We start from the raw sequence: 16,351 nt of genomic DNA, 5'->3' as shown, positions 1-16,351 counted from the left end.
CTTCTGCTGCTGCTACTTCTCCTTCTCCTTCCCCTTCTCCTTTTAATAGAGAAATCTATTAAGATCTATGCTCATGTTATACATGGGTAGACTGAGTTATGTGTGAGAAGGTCTCTGTTTCATACAGTCACTTAGAGACCCATAGTGATAGAGCTGCCACCATCATACACAAAGCTAGTCATCACAGAAGAAAAAAATCTTCAAGCAAGTTTATTCTGAGCAACTGGATGCCTCAGCCTGGAAGGGACACTCACCATTTGCTCTCATGATTTGTGAGGTAAAGTGTGACCAGGAAGAATGGACCTGGAACAAGAGTGAGAAACAGAGGTGTCCAAATCCTAAAAGCCTCAACTTGAGAACAAAATTTTATATTGAGATTGACTGAAATAAGGGCTTCTCACTTTTTGGCCCATGTGCCCCAGAGCACATAGCCCCACATCCCCCACCTTCATCCTTTTTGAAGAAGTCACATAGCATATTGGACAAATTATAGGTTTAAGTGCCTGGAATCTCTTTCAATGCAAATGAAACATACCCAGCACAACAGCCTCAGCCAATAATGTACACTGTCTTTGAAAAATCACTAACCACTCCCCAAGGTTTATATTGCTCTTATTACTCCTGAATAAAGAGAGCTGCTGATTAAAGGAACATTGTCGAAGAGAGCTATTTCATGGAACATCATCAAGAAGAACTGGAACACTGAAGACTTGTCTTGCATAAGGCCTTCCCCCCAGGTACTCATTCAGCCAGACTAGACCTAGACCCTGCAAACTCACCCACCCTGACAAGCTTCATTCCCTTTATTCCAGCTGGCTCATAATGGTGCCAAAATACCCCAAGGGAAGAAGCAGAGCCAGGCTCACAATGATTCCCAGAACAAGAGATGTGGTCTCACACACCCAAGGAAACTTAGAAAATCTAATCCTACTGTATTCCTGAAATTCAGGCCAAAAACATTTCACAAACAGCACCAAAAAGTCATGACCTCCTTAAAGTCACTTTCCCTGCCCTATAACCAGCCTCTCTGGACATCTGGCGTGCTCCTTCATCATGGTCATCATCATGCACTGGTGTGCTTGTGTTTCACTCCTCCCTGAAGCCGGAGTTTCTCAAGGAATGGGAGATGGTCATAGCCAATGGTGGCACAGGAAGCATTTGAGGACAGTGAGCATTATCGGCAGTGAAGGACAGCCCTGTTTTGCAGGGCCTTTCCACATTCACTTCCTCTCCTGTTACTCAGATGCCTGATCCACCCCTGCCCCAGAGCCCCTGCATTTACTGTTTCCAGTGGTTTGGCTGTGCATCCCCTCTCTTCTGCCAGACACTCTAGCCTAGTTCTGTCAAGTGTCTGCTCAGCTGTGATCTGATCAGACAAGTCTTTCAGGATATCACTCTATAAATATGATCATGAACCCTCACCTGTTTAATTAAAAACCTCTTCAGTTTTTTTTCTCTTCACATAGCTAGCTCTTCTTGACTTCAACTAACACAGATATAAGTATCATGTAATATGATATTATTATATACTAAATATCAAATAATTTTATTTGTATATATAATATTAAGTTTGCTATTCCTTTCTTTGCCCCCTTATACCACACCCTTCCAATCCCACACATATGGATGTAATTTCCATAAACACAGGGCAGGAATTTAATAACTACTCAATAAATATCTGTCAAATAAATGGGTGATAAAAAGCATATGAATTTCCCATGTTCTCACCTCTTTGAACAAAATGCCAAATTTCTATATCTCAGATTACAAGATTTGTATTTTTTCAACATGACAATCACCTAGAAATGATCAGTTATTGGTGCAGTAAGGGCAAACAAGCACATGGCTTATATTTCACTCCCTATTTCAACTTATAAAGCCTACATTTAAAAGTAAATTTGATCCTACAAATATTACATGGTCAAGTTACTTACACAAGTTTAGATATTGACTAAAATGTTGATCCTTTTTCTCATACAAAACTCCAACTTTCCTTTGCTCTACAATTTGTAGTGGTTGTTTTGGACCTACATATAGAATCTAGTGTCTTTCTCTCTCACAGTTCCACCATCACTGGTCCTCTACTTTTTCATTTATAGTATCACTTACTCTTTTATTCAGTTCCTATCTACAATTGGCCAAAGAAACTATATTAAGTGCTACAGAGTATTATGTACAATTTCACAGTTTATGTAAGAAAATATTATTTAGCAACATCAATATGAATCAGTTAAACAAAGCTTTAAGAAAGACAGCAAGGCCTCATGTATGTGTGAAGGACTGTTGACAGAGCCACTGTGAGAGTGTTGTCATGAGAGAAGCATAGAAATGACATCCAAGGATGTATGCCTGAAGCAATTCAAAATGGGGAGAAAAGTGTAGCCTAAGATTAGAAGTGCGTGGATGAGCTTACAACAGCTGTGGGGTCAATTTAGTTTAGACATGTCTGCCCATCTATTCCAAGGCAGATTTGCTTTATCTAGATATGGCCAATGGATGGGCATCTCCCAGAGTATTTCTGGGACCTTCATTACCCTTGTTCAAAGATAAAGTATGAGTTGGGCTCTTCTGATGCCAACTAGTAAGACATTTTACATGCCTCTGTATATTTGTTGAATATGCATAGGAGAAGAACCGAATGGTCTGAAAACAGTATGTATGTATTTGAGTCAGTTTTAGGAACTGAATAAGTATTAGATAGATAGTGGTAGAGTCATCATTCTAATCCTATAAAGGTGGTACCATTCTTTAGCTCCACTGTACAGATTGCAAAGCTGAAAGAAAGGTTAAGTGGTCTTCCCATAGATAAACATTTATGAGGATGAGGTTTGAGTCCAGACAATCTGGCAATCTTAGCAGCTCTGCTCTGCCCTGCTTCCTTTCCATATTAGAATAACAGAGAGAAAACAATACAATATACAACATAAGAGCTGAGTAATAAGATATGATTTAATGCTAGTCACTAATACCAGTTATTCCTAATTCAATGACATATTAGACATTGTCCAGAGTTGAAATTGAACAGAACAGTAAGTAACTTAGGGTTAATGAAGAGAGATTAAATGAATTGGAGAATGATTCAACCTTTTGCTCACTGAGCATTTACTCATTAAATCATTGATTTATTCATTCTTTCATGTATCTGCCTGTCCATGTATTCAACAACTAAATACTGAGCACTTTCATATCCTAAGCACATAGCAATATGCTGCAGTGAAGACATGGTCTGATTCAAATCCACTTAGCAAGCTGGGTAAGAAAGTCAGGTGTAGGGAGCCCTTGGTCTAACATGGTAAATACTACAAGAAGTGTACTCACACTAGAAGTGGGGGACAGGAAATTCGACCTGTAATTGAGGAATATATGAAGGGACGAGAAGAAAATTAGAAAAGGAGAATGCTTCCTGGAAGAAGAAAAGAGAATAAACCACACACAGGTAACTTTTATAACTTTAGTATTGAGAAAGTTCTAAAATGTCCAGTTTCCATAAAGGACAAGAAATAATTGAACATTTTTCTTAAAAAAAAAAAAAAAAAAAGGAATCTTATGTGTCCCAGGTTGATCTTAAACTTTCTATATAGAAAAGTCTGGCCTTGAACTCCTAATCTTCCTGCCTCTACTTGCAATTAAAATTGTGTGCCACCATGCCCAAGTTTGAACACTTTTTCTTAAAAGCATTGAAGCATAGTCATTAAAAACACAGGTTTGGGATTAGTCTGGCTAGCTTTTACATCTCAACCCTTCTAAGCAGAATGTGCTCTGCTATAAAATGAGTATCATCTTAAAAATCTCCTAGGGTTCAATCAAGATCATGTGTGTATTCCATCTGTGCCTGGTATACAGCCAGTGAGGGTTAACTGACATTGACCACCTTATTTTTAGCCTCATAGCTATGGCTACTTGGTTCCTTAGTCCTTAATCTTCTTAGTAGCTCTGAGTTTCCTTGAGAACTGAAGTGTCTAAGTCTCTCTCCTTTTTTTGCAGAGGGAACAGAAAGAAAATATAATTTTTGTAGAGACAGATTTTTATTACTCTAAATTTATTATACTGCATGGTTCTTAGTGACTAGGTAACCAGCGAAGGAGCTAATTCATTATTTTAGCAATTTAAACAGGACCTCAGAAGAAAGGCACCCTGTAGTCACAAAGCATGGGGATGATACTAATGAGAAGATTAAAACAAAGCTTGGCTCACATCATCCCAGATAAATCACAAATGTACCCAAGGATAATTAACAATCACAAACTGCCTAGGACTACATTATTTGGCTGGTTGGTTTTTGTGAAATCAACGCGTATTAAATAGATGGTCTTAAAAGAGTAGATAGATAAGTTATTTGACATGACCATTGAGATTCCTTCATAATAAATATTTGAGGAGACATGGGAGTACTCCAAAGTTTCTCTGGTTCACTTTGTCCTAATACTCATTTAGAAGTGAAGAGAAGCTTTGCACACTTTTCAGTAGAAGAAGCTGTCCACAAAATCTCCATTTTTGGCACATGTTCTAGGGATTCCTTGCATACTGTGGGAACAGACTACTATATTCTATGCCTAAATAGCTACATTAGTCTGATACTTCAATGCTATAACAAAAGACCAGAAGAAAATAACTTCAAGGAGAAACAAATTTTTTGTTTTATTTCAAAGGTTTTGGCCTATCATGGCAGAAAAATGTAGTGGAACAAAGCTGCTTACTTTGTAGTGGCTGGGAAGCAAAGAGAAGACAGAAATGGCTAAGAATATGATAAACCCATGTCTTAGTCTCTGTTCTGTTGCTGTGAAGAGACACCATGACTAAAGCAACTCTTACATGAGAAAGCATTTTGGTGGAGGATTGCTCATAGTTTTAGAGGTTTAGTTCATTATCATCATAGCAGAGAATATGGTGGCATTCAGGCAGGTATTGGGCAGCAGCTGAAATCTACATCCTGTCCTGATCCATGAAACCTCAAATCCCACCCCCAGTGACACACATTCTTCAACATAGTTTCTAATCCTTCTAATCTTTTCAAATAGTAGCACTTTCTGTGACTAAGAGTTCAAACATATGAACCTCTGGGGGCCATTTTTATTCAAATCATCACAATCTTTGAAGTAGTGATCTGCTCCTTCAAACTATTTAACACTGCAAATGTATAAATCGATCAATGGGTTAATGTATTAATGAAATTAAATCTTTCATAATCTAATTCTCAGATACCCTCCAGCTGCCAACTAAGCTTTGGGAGGAGTCCATTTGAAATTAAAGTCATAACAATATCCTTATGTAGAAGTGATGTCCATTATCAAGAATCCAGTCTTTGAGAGAAGACCCAGCATTCTGACTGATAGCCACTATCTCCTCTCAATTTTCTGCACAGGCCCAGAGAACTTCTACCTGTGCGTATCCTAGCTTTACAGAGTAAGAGCCATGGTTGCCCAGCACAGGTTTTCATGGTCATATAAACACTTGCTTTCTCTTTCAGATTTCTATAACTCCATGCTGGCTACTATCAAGAGCTCTTGAACCAAGCTCTGGCTGAGAAGATGGGGATCGATGGGGAAACAGTAGTCTTGAAGAACATGCTCATTGGTGTAAACTTGATCCTGTTGGGATCCATGCTCAAGCCTTCTGAATGTCGGCTGGAAGTGACTACAGAAAGGGTCCAGAGACAAACTGTGGAGGAGGAAGGAGGGGCTTCCAGCTACAATACATCCAGCAAGGAACAGCCCATGGTCTTTAACCATGTGTACAACATCAACGTGCCACTCGAAAGCCTCTGCTCTTCAGGGCTGGAGGCCTCAGCTGAGCAGGACATGAGTATCGAAGATGATACTCTGGCAGAATACACAGGCCAAACCTCAGACCATGAAAATCAGGTCACCTTCACCCACAAGATCAACCTCCCCAAAAAAGCTTGCCCATGTGCAAGCTCTGCCCAGGTACTGCAGGAACTACTGAGCCGGATTGAGATGCTGGAGAGGGAGGTGTCACTGCTGAGAGACCAGTGCAACACCAACTGCTGTCAGGAAAGCGCTGCCACAGGTAGAGTCTAAAGAGCTTGCAGCCTGTTCCCTGGTGAATAAGGAGAAAGCTGAGTGGAAAAGGGGGTGGGATGGGAGGAAGAAAAACCCAGCATCTCTTCACAGGGTCACAGAAAAACATGCCCAGTATATAGCTCCTGGTTAATATGTCATCTGTAAGAACTAAATGCAGCCATTCTCTGGGGATTTAGTTCAGGGATTCTCAACACTGCTTACCCACTTCACAATATATTAACCTGATTTTGTGGGAGAGATGAGTCAGGTAATGGCACATTGGCTCACCACAGCAACTTTGATGGCAGGCAGGGAATTTGATGTCTGTCTTCATTCATCTTTGGTCTTCACAGGCTGTTGAGTTGATATCTGTTCATGTTAACCTGACTGACTAGAGAATGTGGTGCTCTGTTTATTCACTCACAGCCCTTCTCCCACCTCAGAAAATGATAGTTATTAAAGTCCCAGAGGATTGTCCCCACTTTCTCCAGCAAGATGTAAGTTTTATCTTGATCTGTTCCTTGAACATAAGCATGTGTTTTCACACATAGGAACACACACGCACAAACACACACTGTATCCTTTTTGCAGAAGGATGAACAGTCAGTGAATTTGCCTTTGTCTTTGTCCATCTGTTCCTCACTGTAAGATGTGACCAAGACTTCAGAGTCAGACTTTGAGTTCAGATCTGCTCTGCTATTTCTGGCTTGTGATCTAAGCCAGTCACATGGCCTATGACTTTCCTTCCTTGTCTACAAATAATGGCATATGAGAGCAATAAGGAATTAACTATTAACTCACCTAATAAGTATCATATAAGTACAGCTATCATTATCTGCACATCAGCCTTGCACCCAGTCTTCCCTGTCTAAATTATCCCTCAGACTCATGTAGTTCAGGCCCTGGAGGATAAGGCTACGCATCCAATCATATTGGGTGCAAGTATTCACCTCCGGAGGAACCTGAATCACTCTTCCAGGGACTTTGCATCACCAAACTATGGCTCGGTCACATTCCTTCTTGATACCACCACCCAAACCACTATGGCAAGTTTCTTCTGGAAACATTATTTTAATAAGTCACTTCCAATGAACCCAATCTAAGATACTCTGAAAGTGATCTTTCAGGGGACAATGGCTTGGATCTTATCCATCTTTACTTTCAGTGCTGTCTTAGGCATAGACAACTGCACTGGGTAAAAATATGTATTAAGTTGAATTTCTACCAAACTACATTGTAGTTAACTCTCAGCAGCTCCAGTATGATCAAGGGATGAGTATAGGTCTCCTGAGCACCATTTATGAGAGGCCACTGCTGCCCTTTGACCTTCTCCTTGGCCATTCTAGGACAACTGGACTATGTTCCTCACTGCAGCGGCCATGGCAACTTTAGCTTCGAGTCCTGTGGCTGCATCTGCAATGAAGGCTGGTTTGGCAAGAACTGTTCAGAGCCCTACTGCCCACTGGGCTGCTCCAGTCGGGGTGTGTGTGTCGATGGCCAGTGCATTTGTGACAGTGAATACAGCGGAGATGACTGTTCAGAACTCCGGTGCCCAACAGACTGCAGTTCCCGAGGGCTCTGTGTGGATGGGGAATGTGTCTGTGAAGAGCCCTACACAGGAGAGGACTGCAGGGAGCTGCGCTGCCCTGGGGACTGTTCAGGGAAGGGGCAATGTGCCAATGGTACCTGCCTGTGCCAAGAGGGCTATGCTGGTGAGGACTGCAGCCAGCGACGGTGTCTGAATGCCTGCAGTGGGCGAGGTCACTGCCAGGAGGGGCTCTGCATCTGTGAGGAGGGCTACCAGGGCCCTGACTGCTCAGCAGGTAGGAAGGGGGACATTCTGGGGATAGCTCCAGTTGGTTGGGAAGGAAGAATGGAGAGGAGGGGACAAAACAATTCCCAGTTTGGTTGTACTCATTTGCTTTCTGTGGCAACTGTTTGCAGGTCCATAAAAATTAGTGAGGTCATATTTAGAATAAGATCTGGATCTCCACCCCTGAGACTGGAACCAAGACAATGATAGTATAGATGACATAATAACTATTGTCCTTAAGGTAGGGTGGCTGGTTAATTAGCCCATTCTGTTGCCAAATAACACAAAAGCAGTGGGGTGAGTTATAAAGAAGTTAATTTGGGATCACAGTTCTAGAAGTTCAAAAAAAAGTGCCTATATCTAGTGCTAATCTTTTTGCTGGCTGAGTAGCCACACAGAACAGAGTCACATGATAAGAGATGGGAGTTATGTGTGTGTGTTGTCTCATTTCCTTATTAAGCTGCTAGGATTAAATCATGGGTTCCACTCTGATGAGCTAACTAGTCTAAACCACTTTTTACTCGTTTTAAGTCAGAGTGGGCATTAAATGTAATTCTTTAAGCCTAAAGGGACTCATACACACCATATTCAAATCACAGCAAGCAGAAAAATGTCACAGGACCATGCTAGGTAAGGCTGGTCTTTAACTCAGGGGAGCCCACCAGTTACACATGCTTAAAAACATCTCCCTTCCCCATCACTCTATCTCTGCATCTTACATCACTGTTTGAGGGAGGATGGCTCCAGTTCTCTGTTTATCTGGTTAGCTTGCAATTGGAGGATGGGATTAATTTGTGAAATTACCAAGAAGCTGACATTCTAACACTTAGTATAGAATATTAAACAGATATTTCTCATTTTGTTTCAGATGACTATAGCATAGACAGAAACCAACTCCATATGTAGTCTGTATTATAGAAAATGACAGAAGTGTCATGTCCTGCTGTGGGATTCTAAAACCTAAACCTAGCCAGGAGGGAGATGGCAGTATTTCATGGGGCTGGCAGTGGCTTTTATGTCTTTTTACCACCAAATCATATTACTTCCCCTGTTTATTTATTGTTCATATTCTACCAACTAAATCAGTAACCATTGCTGATACATTTGTGCTCCTACAAGTTTAGATTGCATAATTGATCTTTTCCATTATGAACTCAGGATACCCTCTGGGGATTTTTTTAAAAATAAATTAAAACAAACAAACAACATTGTTAAGCTTCCTAATTGAGCAATTCTATCTAAGGGACATGTCCTGGGAAGCCAGCATCCATGACTTTCTTTTGTTCAGCATTTGTATTTGTGGCTTCAAATTAGTTTCTTCTAAAGGAGTAAGGGCAACAAGAGGAGAACAATAATAGTTCACTGCTTAGAAAGAAAATTTTTTTCTATGGTACATTCTTCTTTAGCCAATTATTTCATCTAGCCTTTCAGATCTATTTACTGAATTGAAATTCCTTTCTAAAAGTATGGGCATTAAATCAGTTATTCAACTGAAGCTGATGTTAGCCCTCAGCACTTCTGAATCCCAAGCACAAGGGCAGCTGCTGGAAGCATGAAACATAACCTTGTTTCTACCAAGAGGGAGAGCTTCCTGAAAGCCCCATCCAGAGGATGCCTAGGGTCAACTTGAGTCAAGCTGTCTTGATGCTATTCTACAGTTCAAGCACTTCTTAATATAATCAATATTTGCAAATCTGCATATACTTGTAGTGTTCTACACATGTGTTTCCACAAGGTCAGGTCTATTTGTAAAACAACAACACCACCACCTTATCTGATCCAGTGTTCAAACTGAATGGGAGACAAGAGACCTTGTAACATCAGACAAGATTCAACAGCTGCTAATACAGCTGCATCTAGGTCAAGTCCAAACCTAGCGTCCGAGCTACCTCTGACATAAGGGCTCTGCACTGCTTGTGGAAGACTTCAGCAAGCCCAGATACATTTTCTTTACTGGTTCAAAGCCCATGAGGAAGAACAGTTGCATAATCTCCATCTGTTTCTATAGCAACCCTGGAGCCATCTCTCAATGCAGGAGATACTCCTCTTAATGCCTGCCTTTAAAACCAAGTGCCACAGGTCTCTTCCAGAAAAGGATGTGTGCCATTATCTAAAGTGCTACTTTACTAGCACTTTGTGAAGGGCACATAGGAGTGGGGCCTATTTACTCACTGTTCGACATTTCTGGTCAGAAGCATGCAAGACAGCTCCGAGGAGTGCAGAGTGAGAGTGGGTAGAAGGGTCAGAAAGGTGAAAACATCAAGAGCCACAAAGTAGACTTCCTTGTGGGTCACTATTTTTTTTTGTCAGAACATGGAAAACAGCTGCACATCTTGCGGATTTCATTATGAGGTCCCCTGTATGGCAGCATCAGTACAATTGACTAGTTGACAGCAAGGCCATTACAGTTGACTTCTAGCCTTGATCTCTGCTCATGGTATGCCAGTGAGTCTTTCTCCCTTGTGCTCTGCGCATATAAAGATAATACAACAAAAACATACTTACAACAAGCTTCAGACAAAAGCTAGTTGAGCTTCTTGTTTTTCAGATTTGAAAAGTAGCAGTGAGAGACTGGTTTGTCCCAGAAACAACAGCCCACTAAGAGCAGAGTAAGAATGAGAACCCCGGTCACCCAACAACTTTTCGAATTCTCTAAACCTCTTAGAGATGCTAAACCAGAGTTTCAAAATAAAATTGTTTTCATCAAATATACAAAGAGTAGTCTTTTGACATAAATGCTAATACCAGCAAATGTGTTTTGTTCTGTTTTAATGAGAAACACCTAAAGTCCCTTGTGCACATCTATCCCATGATGGTGATAAGCTCAGGAGCTAGTGAGTGAGCTGGTGAATGGCCCCTAAAAGTGACTAGATAAGGTTCCCTGGAATTCAGTGAGATGTGTGGAGATTTATCAGCACCACTGCTCAGCTCTGACGAGACAAGAGACAAGTTGCCCAACCTCTGGCTCCTGAAGCCACTTACTCAGAGGAGCAAAACAACAGCCTGGAACTGCCTTCCAGCATGCTCACTAAGGTGCTCACTAGATCTCAGTGGATGCTGTGAAAGAGTGAGCTTGCAAATGCTTGGCACTCCCACTCACCGAATGCATAACATTTGTAGTTCCCTTTATACTTCTGTGTTGTTTTGTTCTATAGCGAGGGCTAACACCTTCACTGGCCCATCACTCACCATAGCACTTCTGCCACAGGTGTTGGCAGATGCTGTTCTTTCTCTCAGTCAGAAGTGAAGCCAGTATTCACTGTCTGAGGATAAATGCTTTATGATGCTAAATGCCCTGCTTAGATCACCCACTACTGCCATTTACTATGTTTTTCTGGAAGAAAGAATCAAAAGAGGAATACACTGACTAGTTCCACAGGCCCCCAAGAGTTGCCCAGAAATTTGGAATGACCATGTCTGCCCTTGACAGGAGGTGTCCTGTCAGCAAGCCTTGGAGTAAAGGTGTTGACTCACAAGAGGAGGAGGTGGCACAAAAAAACAATCTCTGTTGAACTCAAGTCTGGGTCATTTGGACTGTTTCTCATGGAGCTTTTATACAGTCCTGGAAGGGCTGTGCATTCACAAAAGAAGAAAGCAGGTACAATGAGCAGCCTGCTCTGTGAAAGATCCAAATTTAAACAATTCTGCTCTGACTCAGTTCCCTGGATTTTGGTACATCCTTCCACTCATCCCTCTTCTGTGATGTTCAGATTACTCTACCTACCTACTAAAAAGGATTTTTAATTAGTTAAAATGATATATCTGATATACTCCATAATTGAAATGATTCATAACTGTAATCTAGAATTTTGTATTGGCTGACAGCTTCTCTAATCATTGTGCCTGGGTTCAAATTCTCCTTTGTTTGTTTGCTATGTGCCTCAGTTTCCTTATCTATAAATTAGGAGTAGTAATGAAACCTACCCTGATGTTCTGGTGGGAAATGAGATAACTCACTGTAAAGTGTTTACTGTTTTTCCTGGTACATAACAAATACAAAAAAAAAAAAAAAAGCCCACAAACATAAACAAAGAAATGCCAAGTAGCAGCAGGCTTGCTACTTGTCACTAGAGTTAATGTGTAGGTGTGAGATAAAGTATGTGTCCAGCATTTTATAATGTCAGAGCCCAAAATAGTATATTTAAGAGTTTAGTTAAATTTTCTCCCAAATTTTTTATTGGAGATTCTCTGCAGAGTTTAATTAAATTTCATTTACCTATATTTTAGTTTGAAAGTTTGTTTAGAGTGAATTTTAAGACATGTGGGGAAATAATGGCACAAAGCTAAAATCCCAGCACTCAGAGAAGTGGGGTAAGAGGAGGTGCTGTGCTCCAGTCCTGCCCGGGTTACATCGTACCTACTGCGTTGTGAAAACAAAGATAAATAAATTGATTAGACAAGAAAAAAGTAAAGACTTCCTGTTTCAGATGAGGTTTCTTCACTCAGAAGAACTTTCATTTTCTCAACTGTTAATGCAGAGAATGGTTTGGGGGCAAAAGCAAAAGAAAATATGACTGTTATATTATAGCATTATAAACTTGTGATATTAGTCTTTCCCATGAATCTTGGATCAGTTAAAGGGATGCTCGGTTCTGTTAGTCAAGAATTTAAGGTTTCTCATGTAAACTGGAGGAAGCAGGTGCCCTCTTCCTGTACTGCCCCTGTGAAAGCCCCCAGCCTAGTCCTGTTTGCTTGCTATCCTGAAAGTGTGAGATAACCCAGACAGAAATTCAAAACTAGTAACAACTCTTCAACCAATGGGAACCTCCACCACATACCAACATGAAAGTTAATTACGATCACTTAAATCTTGGCCTGATCTTTACTGTAATCTATGAGCAGATCCAATTATAGACACTAGAGTTAGCCTTCTAATTAGTCTTAAAGGTTCAATGATTTGATGCCCATCCTATGGTGAATTCTCACTTTCAATACGGTTTACCCTTTGGCAATTCTGCACAGCATTTGCTAAGCTGGACAAGTGAGAAAAGCAAAAAGCTCTCAAGAAGTCTTTCTGGTCAAACTCTTCAAGGTCAAGGCTAATGAAAATTAGTTTGAAACAAGTTACATCTGCTTCAAGACTTAAATGCCATCCTTTTAAAAGGAGGAATGTTATAAGAAAGGACTACCGAACATCTTTATTAGGCCATGAGATACAGGACATCCTGTTTTGGCTTCTTGTAATTTGTAAGAAAAACAATTAGTCTTTATTTCTATTCACTAAGTCAGAACTAGCTGTCAGGACAGTCTGATGGCAGTAATTTATTAAAGTACCAAGCTGCTTAATTGTGCTATGCTATAAAAAATCTAACATCAGGATCTATGAAGGAAAGCAAACAAGTAAGCCGTCATTTGTAGCTTTTGCAAATGTCCATGTTGTGAACACATCCATGGCCAGTTTCAAGCTACTCATGTGCCAGCATTAATGTGGAGTTGGGAATAGACAAGCAATGGAATAAAACTATGAGATGCAAGACACAAAAATCACATTTTAGGCTCATTGAATTGTAAGATGCAGTGAGATGATTTTAAAATGATGGGTCTTAAATAATTACCTTTTAGATACAATTTGCTTAATTACTGCTTCATACTGTTTTATCTTTAACAATGACAATACCTGTGAGCAGTCAGACAGAATCCTTAAAAATTTGACTGTCAGCCCTCACAAGGCAGTAAGTTGCTAGCTCCAATACCAAATGCATTTATGGCCTTGTGGAGCTTGGAATCTTTCACTAGAGAACCAAGTCATGGAGCCCAACAGAACTCCAGACATGGAATAAGGGGGTGAGATGTAGCAAGAAACTTGAGTCCGGGCTGGGAATGGCAATCCTCTGAGCTCATGCTGTCTGTGTATTGCCTCCTGGTAGTTGCCCCTCCAGAGGACTTGCGAGTGGCTGGTATCAGCGACAGGTCCATTGAGCTGGAATGGGACGGGCCGATGGCAGTGACGGAATATGTGATCTCTTACCAGCCGACGGCCCTGGGGGGCCTTCAGCTCCAGCAGCGGGTGCCTGGAGATTGGAGTGGTGTCACCATCACGGAGCTGGAGCCAGGTCTCACCTACAACATCAGCGTCTATGCTGTCATTAGCAACATCCTCAGCCTTCCCATCACTGCCAAGGTGGCCACTCGTACGTACCATTTCCCCATCCTGCTCCATTTTTATTTTCTCCTACATGAGATCATGGGCATTCATGAAAGTAGTGTCTTTTCTTAATTCTTTAGGGATGCCTGCAATAGTCTGCTCTTGGTGGGTAAGGGCTTCAGTTGTGACCCATATAACAATTGATCCACCGTGAAACAGGCATTTGTGATTGATTACAAGAGATTCCGAATTCAGGCAGCGCCCACAAACTCTAGAACAAATAATATTTTAATTATTGAACACTGATTAGTTAGAAGCTGGACTCTGCTGGAAGTCCAGGGACGTGTGAGACTTATATGGACCTTTGAGTCTAGTTAGGGATTCAAAACTAGGAACTTTGAAGTATATTGTAATAGACAAGGGCTAAGTGTTACTGGTGGTGGAGTGCTAAGCAGAGCAAGGGGGAAAAAACAATAACAACATTATTTTAAACTATAGATGATGATATCTGTCTGTAATAAAGATGTAACATTATCTCTTTATGACTTTTTATTTTAGCAAAATACCCTAATAGTCATGTTAGTAGTACAAGTCGAGGTTCTAGATGATCATTGAGAAAACCATAATGGAGAGATGAGAGCAAAGATATAGAGAAAAAGCAAGCTGAAGTGTCTACATTATTCAGGACTTCTGGGAAGATTTTATTATTTCTTAATACCTCCTCTAGATCCTTATCTGTGTTCTGTCTATGCTTAGTTCATTGTAGAAAAATATAAGAAATAGCTTACCAAGTTTTAACATTGAATCTCCTCAAAATAAAAAAAGGAAGAAAGCACTATATACTTTTGTTTTAGATTCTCTGTATACTTCCGAATTGTTACAAAGAATGTGCATTACTTTCAACGTTCTGAAACTAAGAGGAGCAGCTCTGTGGAAAGAGATTTCCAGGAGCTGGGCATCAGGCTGCATCCCTTTGCCCCAGATCTAATGCAGAATCTGCACTGCAATGCCTGTCCGCCTCATACAGACAGCGATGCACAAGGGCTGTGCCCAACTAGATTCTACAAAGAGAAGAGCATCTGAAGGCTACGGGTGGAAAGGCATAGACTAGCAGTAACAAGAGACAGGAACAAGAAGTGGACCATGGAAACAGGGGCCCTCTGAATTCAGAAAGCCCTTGGAGTCTATAAAGAGAATTTATGACCAAATAGGGAAATAAGAGCTCTGAGCTCGTTTTATATAGGTCTCAAATGACAAATGACATTTGGATAACAAATGCCAGGAAAATTCAGAAAAAAGAAAATGTCAAGTTTAAAGAGTTGGTCTCAAGGTCCTCAAAGAGGTCAAAGAGTGAGATTAGAAAGATGTAAAGACAGGGACATGGGCTTAAGAAGTCACCTTGTCCCACTGCGAGGTGTCTAAAGACCTACGATAATATTGGACTTCTTGTGAATGCTGAGTGTGTTAATCTGCCTATAATTATCTCTGCTTATAACTGACCCTTTAAAATGTATCTGGTGCCTTTAAAAAATTATTTAGTTTTAAATATCTGCAGTGATTGTGTGAAGGCAGGTCACCATCTACTGCCTTTCCCACTGTGCTGGGGGGGGGGGGGATGAGTCACCTCCTTGAGTGCCTGGCCTATCCAAAAGCTGCTCTTCTATGATCCACACCCATGTCTTGATGTGGTTTCCATCTCTGATGGCTTTTGTTGTGCCAATTTGTGGCATCTCCTTAGGCTAGCTCCTAGGTGACAAAGACAAAGTCATGTAAACTCACCTAACATTCCTTCAAGTGGCTTCAGAATCAGGGAAGCTAATCCACTGGGAGCGGGGTTAAACAAGAATCTGTCCTTTTCCAGTGGGAATAGCCTGAGAAGCAACACTAAGGAGGGGGAGCAGGCTTCCTAGAGAACTGTGAAAAGTCACACTGTCTTGTGGGCTGGTGACTGGAACTCCATCAGGACAAGCATACTTCCACCTCACTAAACGTGTGTGTGTGTGTGTGTGTGTGTGTGTGTGTGTGTGTGTGTGTGTGTGTTTGGGGGGAAATGAACAGAGAGAAAGAGGGATTAAGAACAAAACAAAACTAGGTAAGCAAGGTAAGGTGAACAAAAGCGAGAACATAGAGAAGATGAATTGGGAGTTGGTGCTCTGTAATGCGTATGCTTCCATTGTGGACATACAGTGGCAAACTCAGACATTCCAAGGTGTAGTGGTTTGAGTCTCAGTACATTGAGTACTCCTCAGATACTCAAGAAAAGCATCCAGTTTTATCTTGAAGCTGGCTTTTCCCACATCTCAATCAGCCTCCTCCGTGTATCTTTTCCTGGGTGTCAAATAGGAACATTGGTATCAGATACTATCTTGCCTCATAGAAATCCTGCATGACACCTAAAGGTAGCATTTAAGTCCTTTAAGAAAGGCTTTTTAT

General features: G+C 40.9%; 1 protein-coding gene across 2 annotated transcripts in view; it reads left to right on the top strand.

The window, feature by feature from the left end:
- Positions 1-5,528: 5,528 nt before the first annotated feature.
- The window catches only part of TNR (tenascin R), a gene marked incomplete at both ends in the record, with an annotated part of 73,908 nt that continues 63,085 nt past the window's right edge, over positions 5,529-16,351 (top strand). The window contains 3 exons of one of the 2 annotated variants that reach the window (XM_080923192.1): positions 5,529-6,027; positions 7,367-7,843; positions 13,701-13,964. In XM_080923192.1, coding sequence (XP_080779318.1) covers positions 5,529-6,027; positions 7,367-7,843; positions 13,701-13,964 — 1,240 coding nt within the window. Of the gene's footprint in view, positions 6,028-7,366; positions 7,844-13,700; positions 13,965-16,351 lie in introns of those variants that run through there. The other variant, XM_080923193.1, reaches the window with a different exon arrangement.

The sequence above is a fragment of the Micromys minutus genome (genome assembly GCF_963924665.1).
Source record: "Micromys minutus genome assembly, chromosome: 1".
Taxonomy (NCBI): domain Eukaryota; kingdom Metazoa; phylum Chordata; class Mammalia; order Rodentia; family Muridae; genus Micromys; species Micromys minutus.
This window is presented reverse-complemented; position numbering and strand designations above follow the sequence as displayed.